The sequence below is a fragment of the Cotesia typhae genome, unplaced genomic scaffold, assembly GCF_013202065.1.
Source record: "Cotesia typhae breed Kobodo isofemale line unplaced genomic scaffold, CoteBio_Ctyphae contig_4, whole genome shotgun sequence".
NCBI lineage: Eukaryota > Metazoa > Arthropoda > Insecta > Hymenoptera > Braconidae > Cotesia > Cotesia typhae.
In genome coordinates this window covers 7,953,962-7,981,905 of record NW_027423748.1, presented here as the reverse complement: position 1 = coordinate 7,981,905, position 27,944 = coordinate 7,953,962, and the positions used below count along the sequence as shown (strand labels likewise).

General features: G+C 29.6%; 4 protein-coding genes across 4 annotated transcripts; 2 read left to right on the top strand and 2 right to left on the bottom strand.

The window, feature by feature from the left end:
* Window positions 1-223: 223 nt before the first annotated feature.
* On the top strand, window positions 224-17,067 carry LOC141527637 (DNA mismatch repair protein Msh2-like). The gene is made up of 12 exons (XM_074243208.1): window positions 224-591; window positions 971-1,196; window positions 1,600-3,228; window positions 3,348-3,500; window positions 3,775-3,999; window positions 4,554-4,634; window positions 12,129-12,252; window positions 12,527-12,795; window positions 13,208-13,959; window positions 14,239-14,453; window positions 14,544-15,316; window positions 15,948-17,067. Exons 2-12 carry the CDS (start codon window positions 978-980, stop codon window positions 16,533-16,535), a joined length of 5,028 nt encoding a protein of 1,675 aa, XP_074099309.1. The 5' UTR covers window positions 224-591; window positions 971-977; the 3' UTR covers window positions 16,536-17,067.
* On the bottom strand, window positions 5,274-10,861 carry LOC141527736 (uncharacterized). Its single transcript, XM_074243362.1, has 2 exons — window positions 10,730-10,861; window positions 5,274-9,478 (listed from the first exon to the last, which is right to left on the bottom strand). Exon 2 carries the CDS (start codon window positions 9,470-9,472, stop codon window positions 5,450-5,452), a length of 4,023 nt encoding a protein of 1,340 aa, XP_074099463.1. The 5' UTR covers window positions 9,473-9,478; window positions 10,730-10,861; the 3' UTR covers window positions 5,274-5,449.
* Window positions 17,068-17,249: 182 nt separating the features above from the next.
* LOC141526912 (uncharacterized) lies at window positions 17,250-23,032 on the top strand. Its single transcript, XM_074242061.1, has 5 exons — window positions 17,250-17,485; window positions 18,760-19,617; window positions 20,083-20,446; window positions 20,875-21,178; window positions 21,257-23,032. The coding sequence occupies exons 1-5, from the start codon at window positions 17,358-17,360 to the stop codon at window positions 21,343-21,345; spliced, it is 1,743 nt and encodes a 580-aa protein (XP_074098162.1). The 5' UTR covers window positions 17,250-17,357; the 3' UTR covers window positions 21,346-23,032.
* A 503-nt stretch (window positions 23,033-23,535) lies between these two features.
* LOC141526913 (ras-related protein Rab-39B-like) lies at window positions 23,536-27,234 on the bottom strand. The gene is made up of 3 exons (XM_074242062.1): window positions 26,880-27,234; window positions 26,011-26,120; window positions 23,536-25,189 (listed from the first exon to the last, which is right to left on the bottom strand). Exons 1-3 carry the CDS (start codon window positions 26,985-26,987, stop codon window positions 24,751-24,753), a joined length of 657 nt encoding a protein of 218 aa, XP_074098163.1. The 5' UTR covers window positions 26,988-27,234; the 3' UTR covers window positions 23,536-24,750.
* Between the last annotated feature and the right edge of the window lie 710 nt (window positions 27,235-27,944).

Genomic DNA, 27,944 nt, shown 5'->3' with positions numbered 1-27,944 from the left:
TATAAATTATAAATATATTTTATTTTCTCTTATCTTGTCGATAAAATACCATTCTTCTTTATCAATCCATTTCTTTTTACGTATTAATTATTATTTTTATGTTCAATTAATAATCTCTAATTATTGATTAAATGAAACTAAAATAATCAACAAATCAATACGCTTTTTAATAAACAATGATAATAACCAACAATCATAAAATACATCATATGCATATTATAAATAAATCTAAAAAAATGTGTTATAGGTGGCGCTCAGATTGGGCGGGGATGCGCACGCACTCTAAAAATCCGTTACATACACACTGAAGAATTACACCAGAGGGTTACAGATGTACAACACACAAATATAGATTTAAAAGTGTATTGGTGACCGTACAAGGTGATGTCGTCACAATCCCAAGTCACAGTGACGCCAGCATTGCCTAGTCTACTTGGAATTAAGTCTTTTCGATTTAGGAATGGCGTAAATGGCGTTGGTACCTCGTTTTCAAGTCAAAGTTTAACGACTAACTCATCATTAGCAACATCCACCATACCCAACATTACTGCTTGCTGCCAATCGTTCTGAAAAGCAAAAGGAAATTTTCAAGTCAGTGCTGACAACTCTTTATTAATTAATTTTATTTTCCGCTTCTTTTTATTTGCAAAACATCAATATGATTAACTTTTATTATTTATTTATTATTTCTGTCTGTTTATTAATTTTTAAACTTTGATATTTCTGGTCCAAGATGTAACCACATTTTGGCTCCAATACTTGTCGTTTATTTGCATATTTTACAATATTTACAATCGTTCTGATTCACTTCGAATATTTAAACAAATAATGTGTGCTTTCTTACAGGTATTTTTTTTTGTTCTAATTTATTTAATTTTTCTATTTTTTCAAATCAAATTTTACAATTTTTAGGTTAAGTTTCTCTGGATTTTAATTTTGTTTACTAATTTTAAATTTTAAATTTCTCTAGATGTAAAATGACAGAGTCCGTCAAGGAAATGCTGTACTGTTTGATATGTAATATCAAATTTAGCACGTCCACGAGAAATAGCATTAAAATATTTGATAAAAATTCACTATGTGATTCGCAAAAAACTCTTTTATCAGCACTAAATCTCGTATTGGAGACCGAAGTTACTGAAGACAATGTTCACTCAGATGTCATCTGTAAAAAATGTTTTAAATTATTTAATGAGGTATGTATAATTTAATATATATCATTATTTATGTGAGAAGTTTGAGATTAAAGGTAAAATTAGGATAAACTCCGAAATTATTTATTTGTTAAATATAAAACAAATTTAAAAAATACATTTAAGTAAAGTACCCAGTAGTTGAACAGGTTTCAAAGTAAAACGTATTTGATCCGACTTTTAATATATAGAGATGTAATTGTTAGTTCAAGTTAGTGAATTTCTCATAATAAATATACAGATTTTGTATAACAACAATTCGAAAAGTCTGTTTAAGTACTGGGCACTTTACCTTAGTATGATTTTCCATCAATCAAGAACAAATTGACATTTATTTTTATTTTAAGCTTTTCATATATTATTAATTTTTTATTATCTTCAATAATTTAATTTATTTGATTTACAGTACGATGAATTAACCAATAGATTAGCCGAAATCAAGAACGATATTTTTGAAAATTACCGAAAGACAGTCAAAAAGCTGACTGATATTGTGGAAGAGGAATATAATGATCACGATTATGTAGATCATGAAAACCACGTCTTAGAAGAATTTTCCCCACATGCTATCGATGAAGAGTCAAACAAAACCAAGGACCTTCTGCTCGCCAAAGAAGAGCATGTTGACATCGAATATCTACAAGAAGATGACTCGGAGAATATAATTAATGAAGAGTACATCGACGATCCAGGTCCTGCAAAAATTATATTAGTAAAAGCAGAACAGACTAAAAATAAGGAAGTTTCTAAAAGAGGTAAAAGTGCTCGAGGCGAAGATGAACCTCTATTATATCGTGATAAAAATACTAATACCTACACATGCTTACTTTGCCCGGACGATGATCAAATTGCGGGAGACACTCGTGAGATAGTTGCGCATTTAAAAGCTTCTCATGATATCCGGCTTTACGTTTGCGATATGTGTGGTGCAGAGTTTAAAAAGCGGAATGAACTGTCTTCGCACATGGACGAGCATATCGCCAAAGAGGACGGAGACTTCCAGTGTGAGTACTGCAATAGAATTTTCTCAAATTTAAGATTGTTTAGAATTCACAAGCGTGTCCATTACCCCCAAGCTAAATCGTGGACATGTGATCAATGTGGAAAGAAATACAGCTCTAAAAATTTGTTGGAAGAGCATCGTAACACTCATACCGGAAACAGGCCTTACGTTTGTCAAATTTGTAAAAAAGATTTTGCTTCTAAGTACACGTTCAAAGCTCATGAAAAAACTCACGAGATTCGACCGCGGCCATTCGAATGCAAGGAGTGTAATAAAACTTTTTTGAGCCAACAAAATCTTACTCAACATGAACGGACCCACTTGGGCATCAAAGAATTTGTCTGCCAACACTGTGGTAAAGCTTTTGGCTCCCAACACAACCTAGAAGTCCACAATATTGTGCACACTGGTCACAAGCCCTATGTCTGCGACCAGTGTGGTAAAGCGTTTGCCAGGAAAGCCGAGATAAGAGACCACGAAAGAACACACACTGGAGAAAAACCTTATCAGTGTGAGTTTTGCGGTGCGACTTTTAGTCAACGCTCCAATTTGCAGTCCCATAAGCGCGCCACTCACTACAATGATAAGCGTTACAAGTGCGATGATTGTGGAAAAGGTTTCAAGCGAAGAAGACTACTGGACTATCACATTAAAGCTCAGCATACCGGTGAAAGACCGTTCAAGTGTGAAACTTGTTCAGCGACATTTGTTTACCCAGAACACTTTAAAAAACACATGCGTATCCACACCGGAGAGAAGCCATATCTTTGCGAAGTATGCGGAAAAGCTTTTAACAGTCGCGATAATCGTAACTCGCATCGTTTCATTCACAGCGATAAAAAACCTTACGAGTGTTTGGTTTGCGGAATGGGATTCATGAGAAAACCACTTCTTTATACTCATATGCAGAACTTGGGACATCTAAATGATACTATTGTCGTTAATCAACCGAGATTAACTACTACTGAAGAACGAGTTATAACTATTCCTGAAGGGACTCAGTTATTGATTGACGGCGAACAAGAAGAACATGTAAGATTTTATTTTTCTGTGACTTATTATTTATTCATTACTATTATTCTTATTATTAATTTTTTCTAGCTATCAATTTACTTATTTTTTTACTAACAAAAAAAATTTTTTTTTTTAAGATGGAAGATACTGAATTATATGTAACAGATTTAAAAGATCATGTTATTATTCAAGAAGATGAAAATATTTATCAACATGAAGATGGTCTTGACATTCCTTCAGATGAAAATATTGCTGCAGATCAAATTGAACATATTGTAGTTAATAATCAGGTAATTTATTTTAATTACTTATTTCATATAATTTGTACTTATTTACATTGATTTCAGAATTTTTATGACACTGAACTTGACAGACATTAATTTTTTTTTTTTTTTTTTTTTTTTTTTTTCCATTTCACAGTGGCTATAATAATTATAAGTGAAAATTTTTAGAAAAATTTTTTATTGTAATTGATTTGTTATTAAAATTTTTAAAATTAGCAGCTGACGGCTAACTTCAACATTATATTTTTATACTAATATTTTAAATTATTTTAATTTCTAGATTGCATTTGCTGACGGCAGTATGATTGAATGTAAAACAGAAGACGCTGAAGAAGATTCAGAGATGTATAGTTACACTGACGACGGCGAAACAATGGTTGTACCTGCTAGTGAATACAAAAACCTTATCGGCAACAGCAAAGGTCCGGTGCGATTAGTCCAGATGAGAATTTTGAACCCCGGAAGTGATGGCAAAAGCTATGTCAGCCTTGTCCAGCAGGACTCATAATATAATTTTTATGTACATAAATAATTATTGGTTTTAATTATTAATTCTAGTAAACTAAAATATTAAGACTTTTTTTTTTTTTTTTTTTAATAAATACTATAAATAAATTATAATATTTTTTTTTTTTACCTAAAATATTTTTGTATTTATTTAATTAGATAATATATTTATATATCAAACTGTAATAAAAATTAGAAAACTATGTTTACTTGAATTTGGTATACTTTTTTTCCGATGCCGTAGAATGCGCGCGCGTTAGCGCATGCTCATAAATAAGACGCTAAAAAACCGCGTAAATTTCTCGCGTTCTTCCAACCTCCAAGCATCACTATTCACAACACAAAGAACAAATACTTAACTCGAGTATCCTCATTTTTTTTCAAGACGGGGAATTTAGCGTCGAAGCGTCAGCGGATAATAATTGTTAATATTTATTGTCAATTTATAAAATTTACGTCAAAATGACGGAACAAAAGACTATTTTTGGAATGGGTATGTAGTGATAAATTATTTCAATCAACAAATAGTATTTTTTTTATAAATTTAACAAGATAGAGTACAAGACAATGTTGGTTGTTACAGATCCTAATGGACAACAAACGTTCGTGAGATTTTACAAAACTCTTCCTGAGGTAATGTTTTTTTTTTTTTTTTTTTTTTTTTTTTACAATTTAAAAAATAATCGCAAGTCAAGAATTTTATTTACACAATTTTATTTTATTATTTTTTTACATGGAAATTATTTAAAAAAAACAACCTAAATTATCGGGTATGTTATTTATAAAATCATACATTTATTGGTTTTTTATTTTATAAATGCGAAATTTCTAAACAGCTGATTTTATGAAAATTAAATTAGCCAACATTTGAAAATTTTTGTAATTATTTTTATTAAAAAAATTGTTACAATAAAATTGAAAGAAAAAATTTCACATGTGGAAAATTAAAAAAATTTTTAAAAATTAAAATTGCAATTTTTTTTTTTCTAAATATTTTTTTAAAACAAATTTGTTTGACAATACTTAAGTTAGCCAACGTTTTTAATTTTTTAATTTTTTTTTTCATTTGTTAAATTGGTACAAAAAAATATTTAAAAAAAATTGCACTTAAAGTTATTTAAGTTTACAAATGAAATTTTTTTTTCTAATTTTTTGAGAATAATTTTTTCAATAACAAAAATTATAAAAATTTTTAGATATCTGCTAACTTAATTTTCATATTTGTTTGTTAAATAAAATAAAAAAATTATTAAGACTGCTAACTTCACTATCATCATTTTTATACTATTTTTAATTAATTTATATTTAATTACATATAATACTAAACGTCCATTAAAATGAATCTAATGAACTGAAGAGTGTTACTTAACCAGTTCTAATTTAAAACATAAGAAACAGATATAATAAATTTACGCAATTAATAATATCAAAATAAATTAATGAAAACGTTAACCGAAGGTATTAGATAGTTTGTCTTTAGCCTTCTCATAAGAGGTAGTGATTTTGTCGCCTAATTTCTTCCAAAATCCAGGAGATGGTGTAGTTTCGGGTAATGGAGTTGTAGATTCAGGTACTATGTCAAGAGGTGCTGCACTGCGAGCAGAAAATTTTTCAGAAGCAACTTCACGGATTTCCCAGGGTTCGTTGCCGTAGTACTGAGGCTCTAGAGTTGCTGAAGGATTGGGCTTGACACCAGAGTAGTCTCCCTGAATACCAGCTTCGTAGGAACCTTTACCACCATAAACTTGCAAAATTCTTGACTGCAAGGTAACTGAGTCAATTTGAGATAGCTGCTCTTGATTGTCATTCGTCAAGTCACCTGGGTGATGAGACTGATGCCAAGAGTTACCTGATTCTTGAGCAAGCGACTGTTCCTCAAGACTCAAGACGCCAGTAGATGGGATTTCACTTTGGTACAGAGCTGGTCGTACTCGAGGAGTATAAGCTCGGCCTCCTTTGACTGGTCTTACTGAAATTACAGGTTTCACTGGACTTACCGGGCCTTCTGAACCTACTAACTCCGGCTCAATGTCGGCTCGTTGATTTCCGATTCTTAGAGGTCGTGAAGTTGGCTTAGGCGCTGGTTTGAATTCTCGAGGATAATTTGTAGATGGATTGAAGCCAGTTTGTTGACCAAATTCTAAGTTTCCGGTTTGTAAATGATTATCGTGTTGACCAAGATTATGATTTCCGGATTGATGCTGACTGAACTCATCAAATTTATGAGTTTGTTGCGATAAATCTTCAGTTTTTTGGCCAAATTCTAAGTTACCTGTATGTAACTGATTATGATGTTGTGCAAACTCATGATTTTCTGATTGGTGTTGGCTGAAGTCATCAAGCTTATGCGTCTGCTGAGACAAATCCTCTGTGTGCTGACCAAATTCAAAATTATGCGTCTGTTGAGACAAATCTTCCGTTTGTTGACCGAATTCCAAATTACCAGATTCTAATTCATGATGATGCTGACCAAATTCATGAGTTCTTACTCTATGGTGGTTAAAATTGTCAAGCTTATGCGTCTGTTGAGATAAATCCTCCGTTTGTTGACCAAATTTCAAGTTACCAGTCTCTAATTCATGATGATGCTGAGCAAATTCATGAGTTCCTGCTTGATGGTGGTTAAAATCGTCAAGCTTATGCGTCTGCTGAGACAAATCCTCTGTGTGCTGACCAAATTCAAAATTATGCGTCTGTTGAGATAAATCCTCTGCTTGTTGACCAAACTCTAAGTTTCCAGTTTCTAATTTATGATGATGGTGATCAAATTCATGAGTACCGGATTGATGATGGCTCAAATCATCAAATTTATGCGTCTGTTGAGACAAATCCTCTGTTTGTTGACCAAATTCCAAATTTCCAGTCTCTAATTCATGATGATGCTGACCTAATTCATGACCTCCTACTGGACGAAGGGGAAGATGAAAATCATCGAATTTATGAGATTGTTGTGACGAATCTTGTGTTTGTTGCCCAAACTCTAAGTTTCCTATCTCTAATTTATGGTAACGACGATCAAACTCATGACTATTCGATTGATGGTGGCTCAAATCATCAAATTTATGCGCCTGTTGAGACAAATCCTCTGTTTGCTGACCAAAATCAAAGTTATGCGTCTGTTGAGATAAATCCTCTGTTTGTTGACCAAATTCCAAATTCGCCGCCTGTTTATGCCACAAATCAACTCCTTGAGCCTCTTGATTTAAATTTTCGATAGTCTGCTTTCCAAGCGTCAATTTTTCGGTATTCTGTCCAAAGTCAAACTCTCCTGTCGTCTGCTGACTCAAATCTCCAAATCCAGCATTGGTTTGCTGGTCAAAATTTTCATATCGCTTTTCTCTTTTGTAACGGTGTTCTCCTTCAGAGTGTCTGTGATGATCATTATCTTGATGAGAGTTTCCGTCATGACTTCGGTGGTCATGACTATGACCTCCATTTTTATCAAAGTCATTATCACGGGTCAAATGTCTATGACTGTCATCGTCTTGATGTGGGTGTCCTTCGTGACTCTTGTGATCATGATCTTGATGATGATACTCGTCTCTGCGATACCTCTGACTGTAATCCTGACCATAATGTTTGTGACGATGATCATCTCGATGAGACTGTTGCTCATAATTCTGTTGTTCATATCCTGAATATTCACGTCCTCTTTCCTGATTATACTGACTATAATCTTGACCATGATGTCTATGATCCTGATGAGAATGTTCCTGATTCTGGTAATAATTATCTATTCCACTGTTTTGTTCAAACCCATCACCATGATGTCTATGACGATCGTTATCTTGATAAGGATGTCTCTCATGACTCTGCCCATATCCCGAATATGGATAGCCCCCAATACTTTCCCTCTGCTGTTCAAACTCAATGTCTCTCTTATGTCTCTTTGAGGCCTGAACAAACTCTCTACCAGGTGTACTACAATCAGTATGCTGATGTCCCTGATCGATAGCTCCAACACGATAACTTCCACTGCTTCCAAACTGCTCATGGTGTTGATACGTAGACGAAGATCCACCTGGCACATGGGTAGCCTGGTTTGAATAACCTAAACCTTGGCTAATTCTCTGATGAGTTAGGTCGCCTCCAATCGGGACAGTTTCAATGTGATGTGGGATAGTCGACTCGACTCTGTGTCTAGAATTAGACTCCCAGTGCTCTTCGACGTGCCTTCCTGAATGCGTTGGAACATCTTGAACGGCTGCATACTGAATATTATCCCTTAGCTGATTGCGCAGAGCTTGTTCTGCAGTTAATGTCTCTTGTCTTCTAGAATCTTCCCTGTAAGTATTTGAATTGCTGCCGTAATTATTGCGGTGCAGCGGAACTCGAACGATACCTCCTACTTGCTGATTATGATGTGTCTCATCAATCTCAGTTCGATGCGTCTGCTGTGTTTGTACCGTCTGCTGATTGGTAAGCTGACTTGTCCCAACATTCTCAAGCTCAGTATCTGGGATTACATAATTAAAGTGTGTTACAGGTTGTACAGGAATGTAGCCACTGCCTCCGGATTTAACAGTCTGTTGTTGTCGAGAAGAATGCTCGTACCTCTGCTCTGTTGTTAGTGGACGGTCGTAATGCTGGGGATAATTATTTTGGGTGTAAACTTGCCCGTATCCAGTCTGTCGGGCTGAATTATCGCTGTGAATACTCTGAGAATGCTGGGAGTCTCTGCTGAGTTGGTTCAACTGAGATTCAAGTTGTTGAGCTTGAGATTCAAGATTTGTCACGTCAGTTATTATTGGAACGACCAATGGTGTTCCACTTCCTGTGGCAGAGTAACTAGACGTGTAATTTTTTTTGTAGTACCGGACTTTAGCAGGTCCTTGAGTGTACTGGCCCTCTTCTTCGTATACTTTACCACGACCGCCATCGACACCGTAGGTATTAAACCTGCTCCAGTTGTCATTACTTGCACCATTGACACGATCATTGTACAACTGAGTGTTGCTAGATTCTTGGAATCTTGAAGAGTCTAAATGACTTTGCTCGTGTCCGTAATTCTGAACTGACTGAACTCCAAGATTACGAGAGTGTAACAGATCATCTCGCAGTAAACTCTCGCTGTTTAAATTGTGGTCGAGTCCTAAATTATTGGACCCGGTGCCGTAGGTAGCGGCGTAATTTTTTTTGTAGTAACGAACTTGAGCACCACCGTTTACCAGTTGGCCAGCTTCCTCGTGAACTTGTCCAGCTCCGTCGGGGGTTCGGTAATCTTTGTGATCAGTCCAGTTTCCAGGGTGGTCGAAGTTTACGTTAAGTCGCGAAGACTGAAGCTGGTCTGTTAAAGATTGATGAAGCTCACGCAGAGTATTCTGCTGCTGGGCTAAAGAACTGTGAGTTCCGAATGCTGTCAGTGATTCTGATGTGTGGGTATTTAGCGATGGGCTGCACAAATCTATGCAGCGAGGCGCTGCTGATCCGTAAACGATTGCGCAGAAAATTATTAACAGTTTTGTTAACATTCTGGTCTGAAACAATTAATTATTTATTTATCGTTAAATTTTAAATACTTTTTTTTTTTATTAGTCAAAATAGAAACTTTAATTTTTGCATTTCTTGCCATATTTTTACAATCGCATTAAAAAAAAAAAAAAAAAAAAAAAAAAAAAAAAAAAAAAAACATTAAAAAATATTCAATATTCTTTGAGTTTTTAATAAATTATTTGTTATTGTAAATAATAGTCAAAATTTAAAATCAATTGCAGTAGAACCTCGACAAAGTACACGGAAAGAACAAGATGACCCTGAATATCATCCCAGATTATACTGGGTAAAAAAAATTTTTAGATCGTAGCTAGTATAATCCAGATTACAATGAATGTAATCCAGATTATAATGAGTATAATCCAAATATCACGCAATATAATCTGGATTTTTCTAGCTACTATCTGAAATTTTTTTTCACCACAGATATCACTGAGTATAATCTGGGATGATATCCAGTGTCATCTGAAAGATTAGAAAATTCAAGTTATCAAATTTTTAATTACTAAACACTTCTATTTATAAAAAAAAAAAATTTGTTCAAACGTTGCTAATAAGAATTTTATAACTCAAAAACGATTTCACTTCACACAGGGGATCAAAGCATTTTTTTTTTATAGAAAATTGAACACTTTACAAAAAAAATTTGAGTAAAAATTTCCGTTTGTTTAGAATAAAGCAAAAAAATTCTTAAAGTAAGAAATTTCTCTTGGCTTAAGTTAATTTTATTTCTTTCAGAAATTTTTTTGTTTCTTATTGAAAGTCAATCTTCAAATTATTAGTTTAAATTATAGAGGTTTCAGGCTTTAAAAAAAAATAAAATATAACAATTTATTTAGTTTTTGAGGTCTTGCATAATTAAAAGATTAAAATTCATTTAAATTTGATAAATAGATTACTGAAAGAATATTGATTATAAATATTTATCCTAAAATTATTAATATTTTATGTTACTACTAAATACAGTAAACCCTTGAAAAATTTTTTATTTTTAAATGAACAAATTAAAATTATATAAAAAAAAAAAAAAAAATTAAAAGAAGAAACTTGCAGATATTTTCTTCTAATTTTTTGTTTTTAATTAAATTGTTCATAAAAATATAAAAGTATTAAAAGTAATAAATTAAAAAAGAATTTTATTAAAATTTGTAACAAAAGTATATCCAGAGAAAATTTTAATTAACCGAGATATTGAGTAATTAGAATTACAATAACAATAAAAAATTAAAATTTACCTTAATTACAGATGACCAATAAAGAAAACAGTTATATTGTTTAGCTGCTGACCGTTTAAATAATAACTAACGTATTAAATGTTTCGATGACTGGTGATTCAATTTATGTTTTCTGCCCCTCTACTTTATTTTTGTGATGACATCCAAGAGCATACTCGATCTTTTAAATACTCATCTCCACTCTGACGTTTTATCACATCTCCGTGGCACGGGGTTTTATCAGCATTCTCAGTAATTAAATTTCTCAAGACAATTATTAATAAGAATACCCCGACATATCAGAACTATTATCGAAAATAATTAATTTGTTTATGTAAATAAATTTTTATCTGAGCCATTTTTCACTTTCGAATCATTGAGGTAATTAATAAATAACAGCAAGAATAAATTTATATGGCTACGATGTGTCACACATTGCAATAATCTTGTTTAAAGATTTAATGAACTGAGAGTATTTCCAGGTACTCAAGGATGTCGAGGTACTTATGTCAGACAGATGTATTCATAATATTCCATTTGATTTTTTTTTTTAATTTTTAATTTGTTTTTCTTATTATTTATTATTATATTAACAAATATAAATGTGATACAGTTATCATTTTATTAGACCTTGAAATCCATAAAAAAATATTTGTTTTAAATAAATAGCGTGCACATGAGAAATTGATACCCCAATTAAGATAAAATTGACCTTCCCTGTGTGAACTCAGTTTATCAGATCAAGGGATTTTTTTTTTAATTTTATTAATACATGGTAATCTAAATTTCACAATCGATTCAACCGCATTGAATGACGTAATACTTATTTTGTAATTAATAAATTATTCTAAAGTTATACTAATATATTATGAGTATGAATTAAAATTATAATTATAATTTAGTTGTCAGTAGAGTACTGTCAGGAATATTAAAAGATCTGGAGGCGCGGAAGTGATCTCATGGCTACATAATAATTATTAATAACTAAAAATAATAATACTTAATTATTATTTGATTTTATAATCGATTTTCTGTGAATTTATGTGCGTATGTAACCCCTGATCCGAAGACCTACTGATAGATAATGACCTTAAGATTTATTTAATAATAAAATTCAATAAAATTTATTAATGGAACGATGAATCATTATTTGGGGCTTCCTATAAATTAACCAAGATTGCACTAATTGAAAATGTATTTATTAAAATTGATCGAATAAGTGGGTCAAGAATCCTTATATTTAAATGGGCATTGTTTGTCTGTTGTATGAAGAGGTCAAGGCATTTGATATTGTTTTGATTGTGTATTTTCGTCGGGGGAAAATGTTATTGGAAATACCCAACTGTCAAACTGGACTGACTGATTAAATTTATATTTATTTTATATTGTTATTTATTTACTTTTAATATCTTTGTTACAGAAATCCAGCAGCACGATACAATTTTTTAAGAGGAGTGATTATTACACGTGCCATGGTGAAGATGCCTTGTTTGTTGCTAATGAAGTTTTTAAAACAACCTCTTCTTACAAAATGATTGGAACTGGTAAATTGATTTTTTTTTTTTTTTTTATTTGATTAATAGCAAACCCATTATAATTTTTTAATTGAAAAAAATTTTGATGTTCAGTGGGTGTATAAAGATTTTATTTTCAACACATGAAAAGGCACAACTCCACTTCAAGACTTACAAACATTTTACTTAAAAATTCATTTTATTGTATAAATACACTGGCCACACTATTTTACTTATTCTCTTAATAATATAAATGATTAAATTATATTAATAATAATTAATGATAAATTATTAATTTTTCCAGAACCGAATAAGCTAGAAAGTATACTGGTCAACAAAGCCAACTTTGAAAATCTGATTAAAGATTTATTATTAGTTAGAAGATACCGAGTTGAAGTATATGAAGATAAAGGTACAGGACGTAATCGTAACTGGGTTGTTGAATACAAAGGATCACCGGGAAATTTAAGTCAATTTGAAGAAATACTTTTTGATTCTGGAGACATTGAAGCTGATGTAATTGCAAGTGGAGCTATTATGGCTGTCATTATGGGAATGGATGGAAAATCTAAAGTATAATATATATTATTTTTTTTTGGTAATTATTTACAAGTCGAGTCAATATCATTTTAGGCCATAACTAGGTGAAAAAGTAACATTTAAAAATTTTTTTTTTATTCTGTTTGTTTTTACGGTGCATATGTGAGAAAAAATAAAGATTTCGATAGCTTTTTTGCCTTTAAAAGTTGGAAAAAATTTTGCCTTTCATGTTATTGGATAAAATTTCTATTTGATATTTTTTTGATGTTTTTGATATATTTCTTTTTTGAAAATTACATAAAAAAAAAAAAAATGATCAGTTTGATAAAAAAAAAAAAATTTATCATGGGTTGACCCCACTTGTAAATAATTACCATTTGTTTTATTAAAAATCTGGAAAAAAAAAAAAAAAAAAAAAAAAAAAAATTTTAATTATAAATTTTAGGTTGTAGGATTGAGTTGCATTGACACAATGTCATCAGTAATTCGCGTGGCTCAATTTATGGACGATGAAGCATTCTCAAACTTAGAAGCTCTGACAGTGTCCAACTCGCCTAAAGAATGTCTATTGATCCAGAACGAAAACAGCCAAGACTTTGAAACAATTAAAGGCATAATTGAGCGTAATAATGTCATGATTACTTTAAAGAAGAAAAAAGACTTTGAGAAGGAGTCTCTGATACAGGATCTGGATAAACTTTTAAAGTTCAAAAAAGGTGAGATGGAAAGTGCCCACATTTATCCAGAAACTAATTTAGAACATGCGATGTCGGCAACCGCTGGCATTATCAAGTATCTGGATTTACTTTCGGACGAAGGAAACTTGGGTCAGTATAAAATCGAAGATCTCAAGCAATATCACTTCTTGAAACTTGATTCCGCGGCCACAAGAGCTCTAAACATCGATCCACCACCCGAGTACCGGCTGGGAGGTAACAGGGGTGCTGCTACAAGCATCCACGAGTTGCTGGATAAATGTAAAACTCCCCAAGGTCATCGTCTTCTGAGTCTCTGGTTAAAACAGCCTTTACAAGATCTTGCACACATCAAAGAGCGTCATGATATCGTCGAATATTTTGTTAATAATTCTAGCGTTCGTTCGGAAGTTAGTAATGACTACCTGAGACAAATTCCTGACTTGGAGCAGCTAGTTAAAAAATTACTGCGTAAAAAAGCGCGTCTACGTGATGTTTATAAGTAAGTGAATTCATTTTTTTACTGTTTAAGTAAGTAATTTATTTATTCATTTATTTGAATTACTTTGATGCTAAGTGTAACGTTCCCGTTAAATTAATAATATTTAATTAAATTTTTAAGGGGGGGGGGGCGATACATGTAAACGCCTTAGTTTTTACCGTTTTCTGAGGATTTTTTTAACTGGGAAAGAATGAATGAATCATTTTGAAATTTTGTAGGGTTATTTTATTATATATTAAAGTACAGAAAAAAAATTTTTTGAATGAATTTTTATTGCAGGATCTACGACTGTGTGAACCGCTTACCTCAGCTGGTCGAAGCTTTGAGCGACGACAGTACTCCAGCAGCATTAAAATCAATGATATTAGAGCCACTGAAAGAAAATGTTGCTGACATGGAGAAATATCAGCAGATGGTCGAAGAGACTATTGACTTTGATGCTGTAGAAACTGGAGAGTATTTTATTAAACCATCTTACAGCAGTGATTTAACTGGTAAATATATTTTTAAAAATTTTGTTAATTTGAACTATTAAAATTAAAAGTTGCTGTAATAATTAACTAAATAAAATTTTTTTTTGGTAGAATTAAACGAGTCGATAGAAAAATTGAAGAAGAAAATGAAATCGCAATTGAGCAAAGCCGCTGAAGATCTAGGACTTGAAGCAGAAAAGTCAATAAAATTAGAATGTACGTCCCAGCAAGGCTACTTTTTCCGTGTTACAATGAAGGAAGAAAAAATAGTAAGTCGCAGTAAGAATTACACAGTGTTTGATTCGATAAAAAGCGGAGTTAAATTCCGTAACGGTACATTGGAAGCTCTAAATCAAGAGTACATGGACGACAAAGAAAAGTACGAAGCCGAGCAAAGAGTAATTGTGACAGAAGTAATAAACCTTGCGATTGGGTATTGCTCGACGATTAAAAACATCGCTGCTGTTGCTGCTGTATTGGATGTACTCTGTGCCTTTGCAGTTGCTGCTACTAATACTCAGAAAACGTATGTACGTCCGAAAATGCTGCCTAGTGACGCTGGAGTGATGAAGTTCATTCAGGCGAGACACCCATGCGTCGAGGGACAAGAGGATGTTCATTATATCGCCAATGATATTGAATTCAAACGTGGAGAATCGGAGTTTCATATAATTACCGGTCCTAACATGGGTGGTAAAAGTACGCATTTGAAAACAGCTGGTATAGTTGTTCTTCTTGCTCATATTGGTAGCTTTGTTCCTTGCGACGAAGCCTCTATGTCTATGGTTGACTGTATCTTTGCTCGAATCGGTGCCGAAGATTCGCCTTTCAAAGGATTGTCCACTTTTATGGCCGAGATGATTGAAATGGCTTACATTATGAGGGTAATTTTTTTTATTTTATAAATAATAATTAAATAATCATAACTAGCGACCTTGCAGTCACTATGTGGCTGCCGTAACTTTTATAACTATAAAACTATAAATAATTAAAATTTAGCTTTATTAAATAATGATTTTTGTTAAATTGTACTGTACTTTCTTAAATATTGACATTTTTAAATATATAAGCTCATCTCGATATTACACTCATCAAGAGCTTTCATTTGAGTACCCACATGCATTTTTATATATTTTTCATATATACATATATATAATATATATAAATATATGAAAAATTGATGTGGGTACTCAAATAAAAGGTCTCGATGAGTGTAACATCGGGATGAGCTTATATCTTTAAAAATCTCAATAGTTCACAAGATACAAGGTCATTTCTTAATTATGTATCTAGAGATAGAACATTTTTGAATGCAGCCTAAATACTTATAATAATAAATTGACTATCGGTGAGAATTAAATGAAACTTTGAAAAGGCACTAATTCAAGTCAAGACCTTTGCAATTACACTAAATTTCACTAAAAAAACATCCGATTTTATGATATGACTATCCTGGAAACAAAATTTTTCTTATTTTCTTAATAACATAAATAATAAAAAAATTTTTTTTTATAGACTGCAACATCAAATTCACTTATTTTAATCGATGAACTCGGCAGAGGAACGTCAACATACGACGGTCGAGGTCTAGCGTGGGCGATAGCTGAAGACTTGGCCAAAAATGTCCGAGCTTTTACATTTTTTGCGACTCACTTCCACGAGATAACGATCCTCGCTGAAAATATACCAACGGTAAAAAATTACCACGTAACAGCTCTGGTAAAAGGTGAAGACGTAATTTTCTTGTACGCCGTCAAGGAAGGAGTCAGCGACCAAAGTTTTGGTATTAACGTCGCTCGTATGGTCAATCTACCCCCAGAAGTTATTGAATACGCGGAAAAGAAGCTTACAGATCTCGAAGAAAATCAGCACATTTATGAAGGATACTTCGAGGGTCCTTACAGCGCAGCTGAGAAAAGGAAGTTTGTGGTTGAAGCTGACGCACTCATTGAAGAATTTACTAGCAAATGCAAGGCTCTGGATTCGTCTCTGCCAGAAGACGAACTCATGAAAAAAATTAACGAGTACAAAGAAGAAATAGTCGGTCACAAAAATCCTTATATTGAGGCCTTATTGAAGAAATCCAAGCCGTCCATTTCTTAAGATTTTATGACGTTAAAGTTAGCTGTCACTTGACAATTTTTTAATTGTTTTTTACAAAAAAATTTATTTTTAAAAAATTGCATTTTTAATTTATTAAAATTTCTGCAAGTCCATTTTTTTAATAATTTTTTTTTTTTGCTATAATTTGTTGGTTAAAAAAAATTAAAACAATTGTGACGTGACAGCTAAATTTAATGTCATTAAAATTTTTAATTTTTCAATAAAATTTTATTGTAAGCGTACGCGATAGATGATAAGAATTTTTATATTTGTCAATGTTTAATAAGGCTATTGAGTAGTACTCAATTACCATATTTTTTGCTCAAGTTTATTTCATAATTTATTACTTGAAAAATTATTGACGCGAAATAAAACAGCGCTGGATTAAAATCAATTATTTATAATTAAAGTATATTACTTCTAAAAATAAAGCATGTACATCAGTTTTATATTTATAAATTCAAATAGCCATGTTATTTGCAGTATTAAAAAAACCAAATGTTAAAATAAATAATTTCCGTTATAAATTAAAGATTTTTTTTCATTATTCTTCCACATAACCAAATAATTATTTATTTTTTTTATTTACAATTAATTTAAGCCGTAAAATAATAATAATTCTAAAACAATTAATTAAAGAAAAAACGTAGCCTTGAACTTGACTAGCGTATTGGTTCTTCAGGGAGTGTCAATTTTCCGCTCATTCGCTAACGTCGTCGCAAATAGAACACTCATAGAGCTACGAACGTTCTCACGATTGTTACTACATACTGATAATAAATTTATCAATTAACGAGTTTAGTGTGTATTTATTTAACTAAAATGGATCCAGCAGTGTTCCCCGAGGAGATATGGATAAAAATATTGTTATATTGTGATGTACCTGACATTATTGCATTCGGGAGTACCTGCAAATATTTAAGAAAAACATCTGACACCGACTATCTCTGGTAAGTTAGGTTAACTTTTATTTTTTATCTCTATCTTTAACAATTACTAACAATCAACGTGCGGTAATTATTATTTCAGTAATAATTTATCTAAATGATAATTGTTGAATAAAAATTTCATGTGTCAAAATATTATTTGACGTTTAATTTTTATTTTGATGAAAATAAACGAAAGATAATTTTATGACATAAAAGTCAAGTTAGCTGTCACTTGACAATTTTTTTAATTTTCTTTAACAAAAATATTTTTTCTAAAAAATTACTTTTTTTAATTTATTAAAATTACTACAAGTCCATTTTTTTAATAATTTTTTTTTTTTGCTGTAATTTATTTGTAAAAGAAAATTAAAAATGACAGCAAAATTTAATGTCAGATAATTTTTATACTTTTATAAACTAATTTAATATTATTAAAATTTATTTTTAAAATAAATAAATTTTTAATTAATTTTAAAATATTTAAAAATTTTTTTTACATTCGCTTTCTTTTTTTACAAGTAAATACGTTATCGGGTGTCGGCCAGTTATGAAATTTAAAGATCAGATTAAAGTTAGCAGTCACTAGAGAATTTTTTATATTTTTTTTTTAACAAGCAAATCTGTTAAAAAATTACATTTTTTATTTATGACACTGAAATTAGCAGATGTCTAAAAAATTTTTATTTTTTTTTTTAATTAAATTACAACTAAAAAAATATTTCTAAAAAATTACACTTGTAGTTTTTCAAGTTTTTTATACGTGAAATTCTTTTTTTTTAAATTGTTTAATTGAAATTTCTTCATTAAAAAATTTCTAAGAATTTTGAAATGTCAGCTAACTTAATTTTGATTTTAATTTTTTTAAATTTCTACATCACTTTTTTTTTGCCATAATTCATTTGTTAAAAATAATTCTAAAAATGATTAAATATCTGCTAAATTAATGAAAATTAATTTTAAGAAATTAAAAATGCAATTTTTTAAAAATAATTTTTGGGAACAAATTTTTTTGTTAAATAAAATTAAAAAATGGTCAAGTGACATCTAACTTTAATATCATGCAAAATTTATTTGCATAATTTAAAATAACAGATATTTTATAATTTCTGTATTTATAGAAAAATTAAAAAAAAAGTCGTTTTTAATTTTTAATTTTTAATAAAAGTCGTTTTAATTTTATTAAAAATATTTTTTTTATTATCATATTTTTAACTTTTATTTTTTATAAATATTTAATTTTTCATTAGAAATAAAAACGTCAGATTTTAAAATGATAATTTTGTTTTTTTTTCTAGGAAAATGAAATGGCTACAATTACTATCAAAGGTACATTTTAAATTTCCTGATATAAAATGTCTCCAATTGCTCAGTGTAAGTTTCAAAGCAATGTGTTACCGCCTGCATATGGTGATTACTCTAAATGAAAACGTAAACGGAGGGACGTTTCCAAAATGCTACCACTGCAGCGGGTACACATGTCAGCGTAACTGCGTGGAGGGTTCTAGCGCAAAAGTTGTAATTGAGATCGGCAATAAATACACGTGGGTGATAACGCCGCATTCTGGACTACGTAGGCACTTTTCGCTGTTCGGAATCCCCAAGTGCGACAGTAAAACTCACGTTCAAAACACGCATCCACCACCGGCTGATAAACTAAATGCAGGAGGAGGAACAAGTACGAGTAGTCGCATAAAGTCTGATTATAAATCTATAGCCAAGAAACTTAAATCGTTGAAACTGTCAGAGCTGACGACGACGAAGATACCGCGTCCAAGCGGGCCTTTCTGCGTTTTCTGCAATTCTGTTAAACTTTATAGGGAAAAAAAGAGGTTGATAACACACCCGCTGGAAGCAATGTGTTACACCCGGGCTAATCCACTTTACCAGAAACTAGTAAATGGATATTGCACGGACACCATTGAGGTCCTTGGAATTCCCAATGTTGACGTGGTTAGTCCAGCAGAGGCATTACTCAGCGACGGGTCTTTTTCAGTTTTAAGGACATTTGTTGATCACTTGTTCCACCAAATGGAATTGACGGCTACGTTGCGGAAACCAAACGCTGTATTGATGTTTTGCGAACCGCTGGCAATGCAGCCAGTGCTGAGAAAACAGCTGCTGCACTATCTTTTCCAAGAAGTTAAAGTAGCGAGGTAATTTCTTAATTATAATTAAATATTTACTAGCAACCTTGCAGTCACTATGTGACTGCCGTGACTTGTGAACTATAAATAATTAAAATTTAGCTTTATTAAATAATGACTTTTGTTAAATTGCACTGTACTTTTTTAATTATTGACGTTTTTCAAAATATAAGCTCCTCCTGATGTTACACTCATCAAGAGCTTTCATTTGAGTACCCACATGTATTTTGACATATTTTTCATATATACATATATATATAATATATATATAAATATATGAAAAAATGATGTGGGTACTCAAATGAAAGGTCTTGATGAATGTAGCATCGGGATGAGCTTATATCTTTAAAAATGTTAATAGTTCACCAGATACAAGGTAATTTCTTAATTATATACTCTTAATAATATAGATGAGTAAAATGTAAAAGATATAGTTTTCCAGCTATTGATTGATTGCTCTGATTTTAATTCCAGAGTATGCTTAGTTCCAAAGCCATTAGCGGCTTGTGCGATGCTAGACGTCGAGACGTGTGTGGTGGTTGACAGCGGAGCACTCAGCACGACTGTCGCGGTGGTTATTGGAGGACGAGTGATTCCGCATCGCTGGCGATTGCTTCCAGTTGGCGGATGGCACGTTGCTTATCATCTCAAACAGACAATGCACTGGCAACCTAAAGAGTATCACCAGATACCGATTTCTCATCTTGACACCATGGCGGTCAAGGAGAGGTGTAGGTTGAGTTATAATATTGAGAGCGAGGAACTCAGGAAGGGGCCTACCAAAAGGGAGCATATTAATTTGAGAGTTGATAGTTATGCTGAGTATAAACAGTTTTGGGTAAATATTTTAGTTTTATTTATTTACTTTTTTTTTTTTTTCCAGACAATGTTTTTGTTGAAGTTTTAGAGTAAATTCTATGATAGTGTACAAGATTGAAGTATAATTATGTAATTCAGAAGTTATATTTTGTGCAGTAATTGAAAGTTGCGGTGTAGAATATTCAATTGCGAAATAGCGGATAACTAATTCAGTAACGGTAGAAAATATTTAAGCTTAAAACAATTCAATCAATAATGATTGTTGATTTAAGACAGCTCGGTATAATTTTTTATTCAAATATTGATTTTATAGTAATAACTACACTTAAATTAATTTTTTTTTTCAATTCGTGGTAGTATCAATTAAAAAACATTGTCTGAAATTATTAAAAAAAAAAAAAAAAAAAAAAAAATTAATTAATTACTAATATAAATAAAAATTTTTAGAAAGTGTCATTAGGTCCAGAGTTATATGTAGCGCCAGAGATGATGTACATCAGTCTAGGTCTACCACAAATAATAAAAGATGTAACAGCCGGCTTATCAGAAAATACAATGCAAGATTGTTTATCGCACATCCTTCTCACAGGTGGTAATACTGATCTAGCAGGCTTTGCATTGAGATTAAAAAAAGATTTACGCGAGACATTACCCGAGTACGAGTCTGTTCTCGAAGTAAGAAGCTGTCCCGGTACACACAGTTGGAATGTCGCTATGGGCTCCACATATGTTCCGTTAGCAGTACATCCCGGTAATTATTTTTGTCACCACCACTTGCTTTTAACATAATTACTTTGTTGTTTATTATTATGTACATATTTATTTTTAGATAAAACACCACCTGAGTATGTTGAAGGTAATCCATTTTGGTTATCCCGCGAAGAATATGTTCTCTTTGGTTGTCAATCATTGGAATAAGTATTTACTCAATTAAAAGCAATTTATTATTAAGAATTGAACAATTCACAAATCATCTCATTGAAAATGAATCGGCTAATAAAAACGATTAATAAAGTAGTCGTGTAATTGAAAAAAAAAAATTCGTCCTAAAGGAATACGATTTTTCTATTTAAAAATTTTTAAAATCGTATAATGTTAAACCGACTAAATATAGTTTATCTCACGTTACAAATTAACTAAAATAAACTATGTTTATTAATCAATTTAAAAAATTAATCATAAATTAAAAATTAAATTTAGTCATTGATACATATGACAGTAATATCGCGTTACTAATGTCAAAAGGGTGTATAGAAAAAAAATTTTTTTCCTCCAACCAACCTAAAAATGTTTGCCACATTCAAATCTGTAAAAAAAGTGAATAAAAAAATTTTTTTTGTATACGTCCTTTTGGCTCTAAGACAAAAAAATTTTAAACCCAAAAGGACGTATCATTTTTTTTTAATCACAATTAATTATTAGCCTTAAAAAAAAAAAAAAAAAGGTTTTTTTTTTTTTAAATATATAAAAAAAATGAACAATTAAAAAAAAAAATTGATCATCACAATTTTTACAAATTTTCAAAAAAATTTATAAATTTACAAATTAAAAAAGAAAAAAGTTAAACGTCACAATTTTCGAAAAAATAATTGATACGCCCTTTTGGCTTTAGAATTTTTTTGTCTTAGAGCCAAAAGGGCGTATCAAAAAAAATTTTTTTATTCATTTTTTTACAGATTTAAACGTTATAAACATTTTCGGGCTAGTTGGAGTGAAAAAAATTTTTTTATATGCCCTTTTTAGCTCTGTAGAGCCAAAAATTATTAACGCGATATATTTAGCACTTGAAACTGATTTAAATAATTTATAAACGCGAAACGCGAATTGATAATTGATAATTGAAGTAATGTATATGATGATCGTTAAACTATAAGTAAAAGTAATTAATAGATTTTGTTATTTTATTTTTGAATTTTGTTGAATATTTAGAGTATATTATTAGAAATTAATATATTGAAGAACCAAATGACTTATATATTATAAATTTTTTTGTTTGTTTACTGCTGATACGTTCGATCTGTACATAAATAATTTATTGTATATGGTCTACAAAACTTACTCAGTGGCAAAGCGAACAAATTTAGACTTTTATTTTTACTTTTCAAATTAAGTTGACATAATTATTAGTGTAAATTATTTTAAAGAACATTTCTTTGTTATTGTAAAGGGTCAACATAAATTTGAAATTACTAGATAGGTAAATAAATTTTTATAAAAATTATAGCCTATTGTATTGTTTAGATATTTTTTGGTTTAATATGAACCTGTAAACTGGCGAGTTTTGTAAATCGAATACGGTAGTTCTTAATCGACATGTAAATAAATAAGATGATATGTATGCTTATCGCGAGAAAAAATAAAAAGAAGTAATAAAAAATAGAGAATCCAATAATGTAGATTGAAAGCTTAATCAAAACGAGTATTAGTGTCGACTTTTCGTCTACTTTGTAAATTTATATGAGAAACTTCTTGCCAAACAATAAAGACAATTATATATTATAGTTTCAATTATAAGTAATAAAAATACATAATATATAAACAAATGAATAATAGGGATCCTTCTAGTCAAACGCGCTTGACGTTGTTTATTAATTAATAATTACTATTATTGAATATTAATAATTTAAATTAAATTGTTTTCTCGATGTGTAAAAAATTAAAATAGTTTTATTGTGATTTTACATACATATTCACCAAATTAGGTATGTTATCGATATATATATTCTATGAAAAAAAAAAAATATTTTAATATTATTGTTTATTATATTTATAATTACGTTGAATCTTATCGACATTTTAATATTCCATCCACATTCCATTAAAATCATTTTGTTTTTTTATTTTTAAAGATTATCAATATTTTTGTTTTATTTTATTTTACTGTAAATAAATAATATACTATATTAATTGATTTTATTTTTACAATATTTATTTAATAGAAACATCAGAGTACATATTATATATATATATATATAATATAAACTACATGAGGTATATACACACATACATGCACGCATGTATTTTTATTAAAACTTGAATTTGCTCTATATGTTAATTAATTAATTAATGATAATTAATTACTTATTACAAGATTGAATGTTTTGTGAATAAAAATCTTTTTCATTTATATCTTTAATTATAACATTTGTAACAGATGTACGTAATAAAGTAATAAATCATTGGTTTTTAAAACTTGGTAATTTTTCGTTTTTTTTTTTTTTTTCTTTTTCCCTTTAATAATTAAGCTCAAAATAATTTCAACGGAGTTTATTTTTTTCTGTACATTAACTACGATAGTAAGAAAAGATTATTATAAATTCACTTCTATGGCGTAGATTGTATTTACAATTTTTTATGGTATATTCTTAATTACTAAAATTCCACATGAAAATTTATAAAATTGGTGTGTTGGTTATTTAATTTTAATTCATAGATCGAAGCGTGAATTTAATAGTGCTTAAATAATATCTAATTACGGACTGCGTCAGAAAAAAATAGTTTTGTTTTATTCATACCAAATATATATTTTAGTTTTCATCATAAAAAATAGAATAATACTGAAGTTAGCGGTCAGCTGTCAATTAAAAAAATTTTTTAAAAAATTAATTAGAATAAAAAAATGCTTCTAAAAATTTTCACTTGTAATTTTTATTAATTTTCACATGTGAAACTTTTTAAAAAAATTTTTTTTAATAATTTAATTGCTATAAAATGTATTGTAAATTTTATAATGGATATTAAAAAAAATTGTTAAAATTTTTTTTAAACTTTTGAAATATCTTACTGAATTTTCATTTTTCACTTAACAGACTTTTGGGATATATTTAATATAATATAAAAAGAATTTTTTTCTGATACAGCCAAATGTAATCTAACTTTAATAATTATAATATAGATTTTTAAAATTATTTTTCGCAATTATATTGAAGAAATAAATTTCTAATCTAGAAGGCACAATTGTATCCTTCAAATAAAATTTAAATTAAAATGTATGTAATTACTAAAGTACGTATCCTATAATTTATATTATTTTGGAACCAATTATCAAAAAATTTTCTGTTATCATAACAAAATACGTACAAAAAATGTAGAGATTGTATAAAACGTTGGTTTCACCCTAAAAATTTTAACAGCGCCAAAAAAATAGTAAAAAGTTTAAAATCTTTATAAATTCAATTAATCAATAATTGACAACAATAATTATAATCAGTACTTACACGATCATAATGATAAAAATAATTAGACTTAAACATAATATGAAGGAGCTAGATGCAGACGTAGATGATGAAATAAATGATTTGTGATCGAATAAACTAAAAAACCTCAACAACAAGAGGATTTGGTGGGTTCACCTTCGGCAAGATTGAAATCTAAGCCACCGGGGCGTGCAAATCCAGTCTTAATTCCGTCCCAGCCATCTTCGATCTTGTATTCGCCGGTTTTGATTCTGTTGTAGACTTCTTGGGTCACGGCGCGAAACGCTTCAGTAACATTTACTCCGGTCTTGGCGCTCGTTTCAACATGATGAACGCCGTGTTGATCAGCAAAGGCCCGGGCTTCTTCCTTAGATACCTCACGTCTACCTCCATTAGTAACTAGATCTAATTTGCAACCCACCAGAGCAAATACTGGGCGATGAGGTTCGATATGACGACGCGCTTCCATCATCCATTGGGGAATGTGCTCGAAGCTTGCTCTATTACAAACATCATACACCAATAATGCTCCAACTGAGTTACGGTAATATGATTTTGTTATTGACCTGAAAAAATTCATTTTTTAATATTTATTATTACTTATATTTTAAAACAATTAACGATTACTTAGGTACTGCTGTAATTTAAGAGTGAATTTTTTTAATTGCAAAAATTAAACATTGTACAGGAAATATGTGATATAATGCAATATAATATTTTTCATTTTATAATTATCTATTTTATATAGAAGATAATAATTGCGATATCTGATAATTGCAATAGAATGTACCATTGATAAAAAAATTAATTTATATTCTATTTTTATTTGAAAGTTGTAACTACTAATTATTTAAGAAATTAAATCACTGCTATTGAATAACAAAAAAAAGGTAATTATTTACAAGTAGGGTCCACCCTATTTTTGGCCATATCTAGGTGAAAAATTAACATTTTGCATTTTTTTTTATTCTGCCTGTTTTTACGGCACTTTTTAATAAAAAATATCGTGAAAGAAAAAAAATAAAGATTTTGATAGCTTTTTTCTCTTCAGAAGTTGGAAAAAATTTTGGCTCTCGTGTTTTTGGATAAAATTTCTATTTTATATTTTTTTGATGTTTTGGATATATTTTTTTTTTTTTTTTTGTTAAAAGTATAAAAAAAAGAGCAATAAAAAAATTTGTAAAATTATGATAATCAACTTTTTTTTTAACTGTTCGTTTTTTGTGTATTTAAAAAAAAAAAAAAAATATCAAAATTAAAAAAAAAAAAAAATTCGTTCAAAAAAATGAAAATTAAAATGTTGGAACCCAATTGTAAATAATTACCAAAAAAAAAACAACCCACTTTAATTAATCAGTAATCAAAACTGTGTCTTGCAATAAATTACCTAAAACGTTCCTGGCCAGCTGTATCCCACAGTTGTAATTTGATCCTTGTACCATCATCGACGTCTATCAGTCGTGCAAAAAAATCAACACCCACAGTTGGATCTGAAAGCTACAAAAAAAAATAAATAAAATTATTTACATTAATTACTTCAATATTTTTATACATGAAATAATAAATAATTTAACATACATATTTTTACTTTAGTTAATATAAATTACTAAATAAAAATTTTCTGTATAAATATTTGTTATAAACAAAATAAAGATAAAAATAACAGCTGATAAAAATAAAACAATGACTTGTTGAATTAGAAGATAATGCTAATTAGTGTATAAGTAAAACCAGCAAGTACATGTATTGAGAATAAAAATGGAAAAAATGATAACTACGCATTAATAACAAAGCTAACCTTTAAAACACAGAATCTAGGTGGACATTTTATATTTATACACAAAATTGCACAATTGACAATTGGAATAAATTCTTAAAATAGACTGACAACGTCGTACTGAATTTCTGGGGAATTAATTACTTCATAAAAAGTAAATAAATAAAAATTTAATGTCTATCAAAATCAACTTTTATTGTATAACACTGAAGTTGACAGACATTAAAAATTTTTTTATAATTTTATGACAATTAAATTATTAGAAAAAAAAATTGATTAAAAAATTTTACAAGTGAAAATTTTTAGAACTATTTTTTTTTATAATTGATTTTTTATATAAATTTTTAAAATTAACAGCTGAAAGCTAACTTCACTATCATTTTATTGTCATAGCTCTAACTCGTAGCGTTAAAAAACAAACATCGTAAATTTAAAGCTAAAAATAATAATAAAATTAATGAAATTAAATGCGTAATCACCTCTGCAAATTTTCCATCCGTAAAATATTTAAGCAAGGAGCTTTTTCCAACAGTACTGTCACCAATGAGTATTAGTCGAAATTGATAATCAAAAATAGGCTCCACCATATTGGTAATTTTCTAAAATTTAAGGAAAATTTCAAGTCGATTCAATAAGTAGCAATTTCATGCGTCTTCAATTAATCCCAACAACAACAACAATTACAATGACAGTAGGTAGTTTAAATTTATTAATTATAATTCAACTTGAAACATTAAAAGTTTTTTTTTTTTTTTCTTTTTTCTTTTTTCTACACCAGCATCATCACCAGCTAAATAAGAAGCAGATCACAGTAATACTCAGAGTCTCAGCTGACCGTAACATATTAATAGGTTTTACACATTCTAACTCACAATAGCAACTGATGACTAAAAGAAAATTGAGAGAGATAAATATATACAGTGATGATATACATAATATGAATTTACTGACTTGCGCATTCAGGAGTATTGACAGCGGGATAACTTAATATTTACATAAAATATACTATTACAATACTTACACTTACTACTACTTTTGATACTTGATACTTTATTTTATATTTATTTGTACAGATACATTACATGTTATTTCCACTTCGTTATCAAATCTAATTTATTATATTTAAAGCATCAATTATCAATCTTGTCATTATTTCATTCTATTTTGTAATTTAATATTCTTTGTGTTGTCATACAAGAGTTAATTCACTTAAATGCACAATTGTATTTAGATTAGAATGACTTAAAAAATTACTTATAGGTATATAAAAATTCTTTCATAATATTTCATAGAAATTTTTTTAATTAATTATTAATTATGAATAAAAAAAAGATCATAATTTTTACACATAGATCAAAAACTTCATTCAATTTTTTGTGATACTAAAATTAACCGACACTCAATGATATTTTTTATTAATTAACTTAGAATTAAAAAAATATTTTTAGAAAATTGCGCGCTTAATTTTAAAAATTTTTTACAGGTGAAAATTTTTTTTTTAATTTTTAAAAATTTCTAAATGTCAATTTTTTTGCCATAATTTA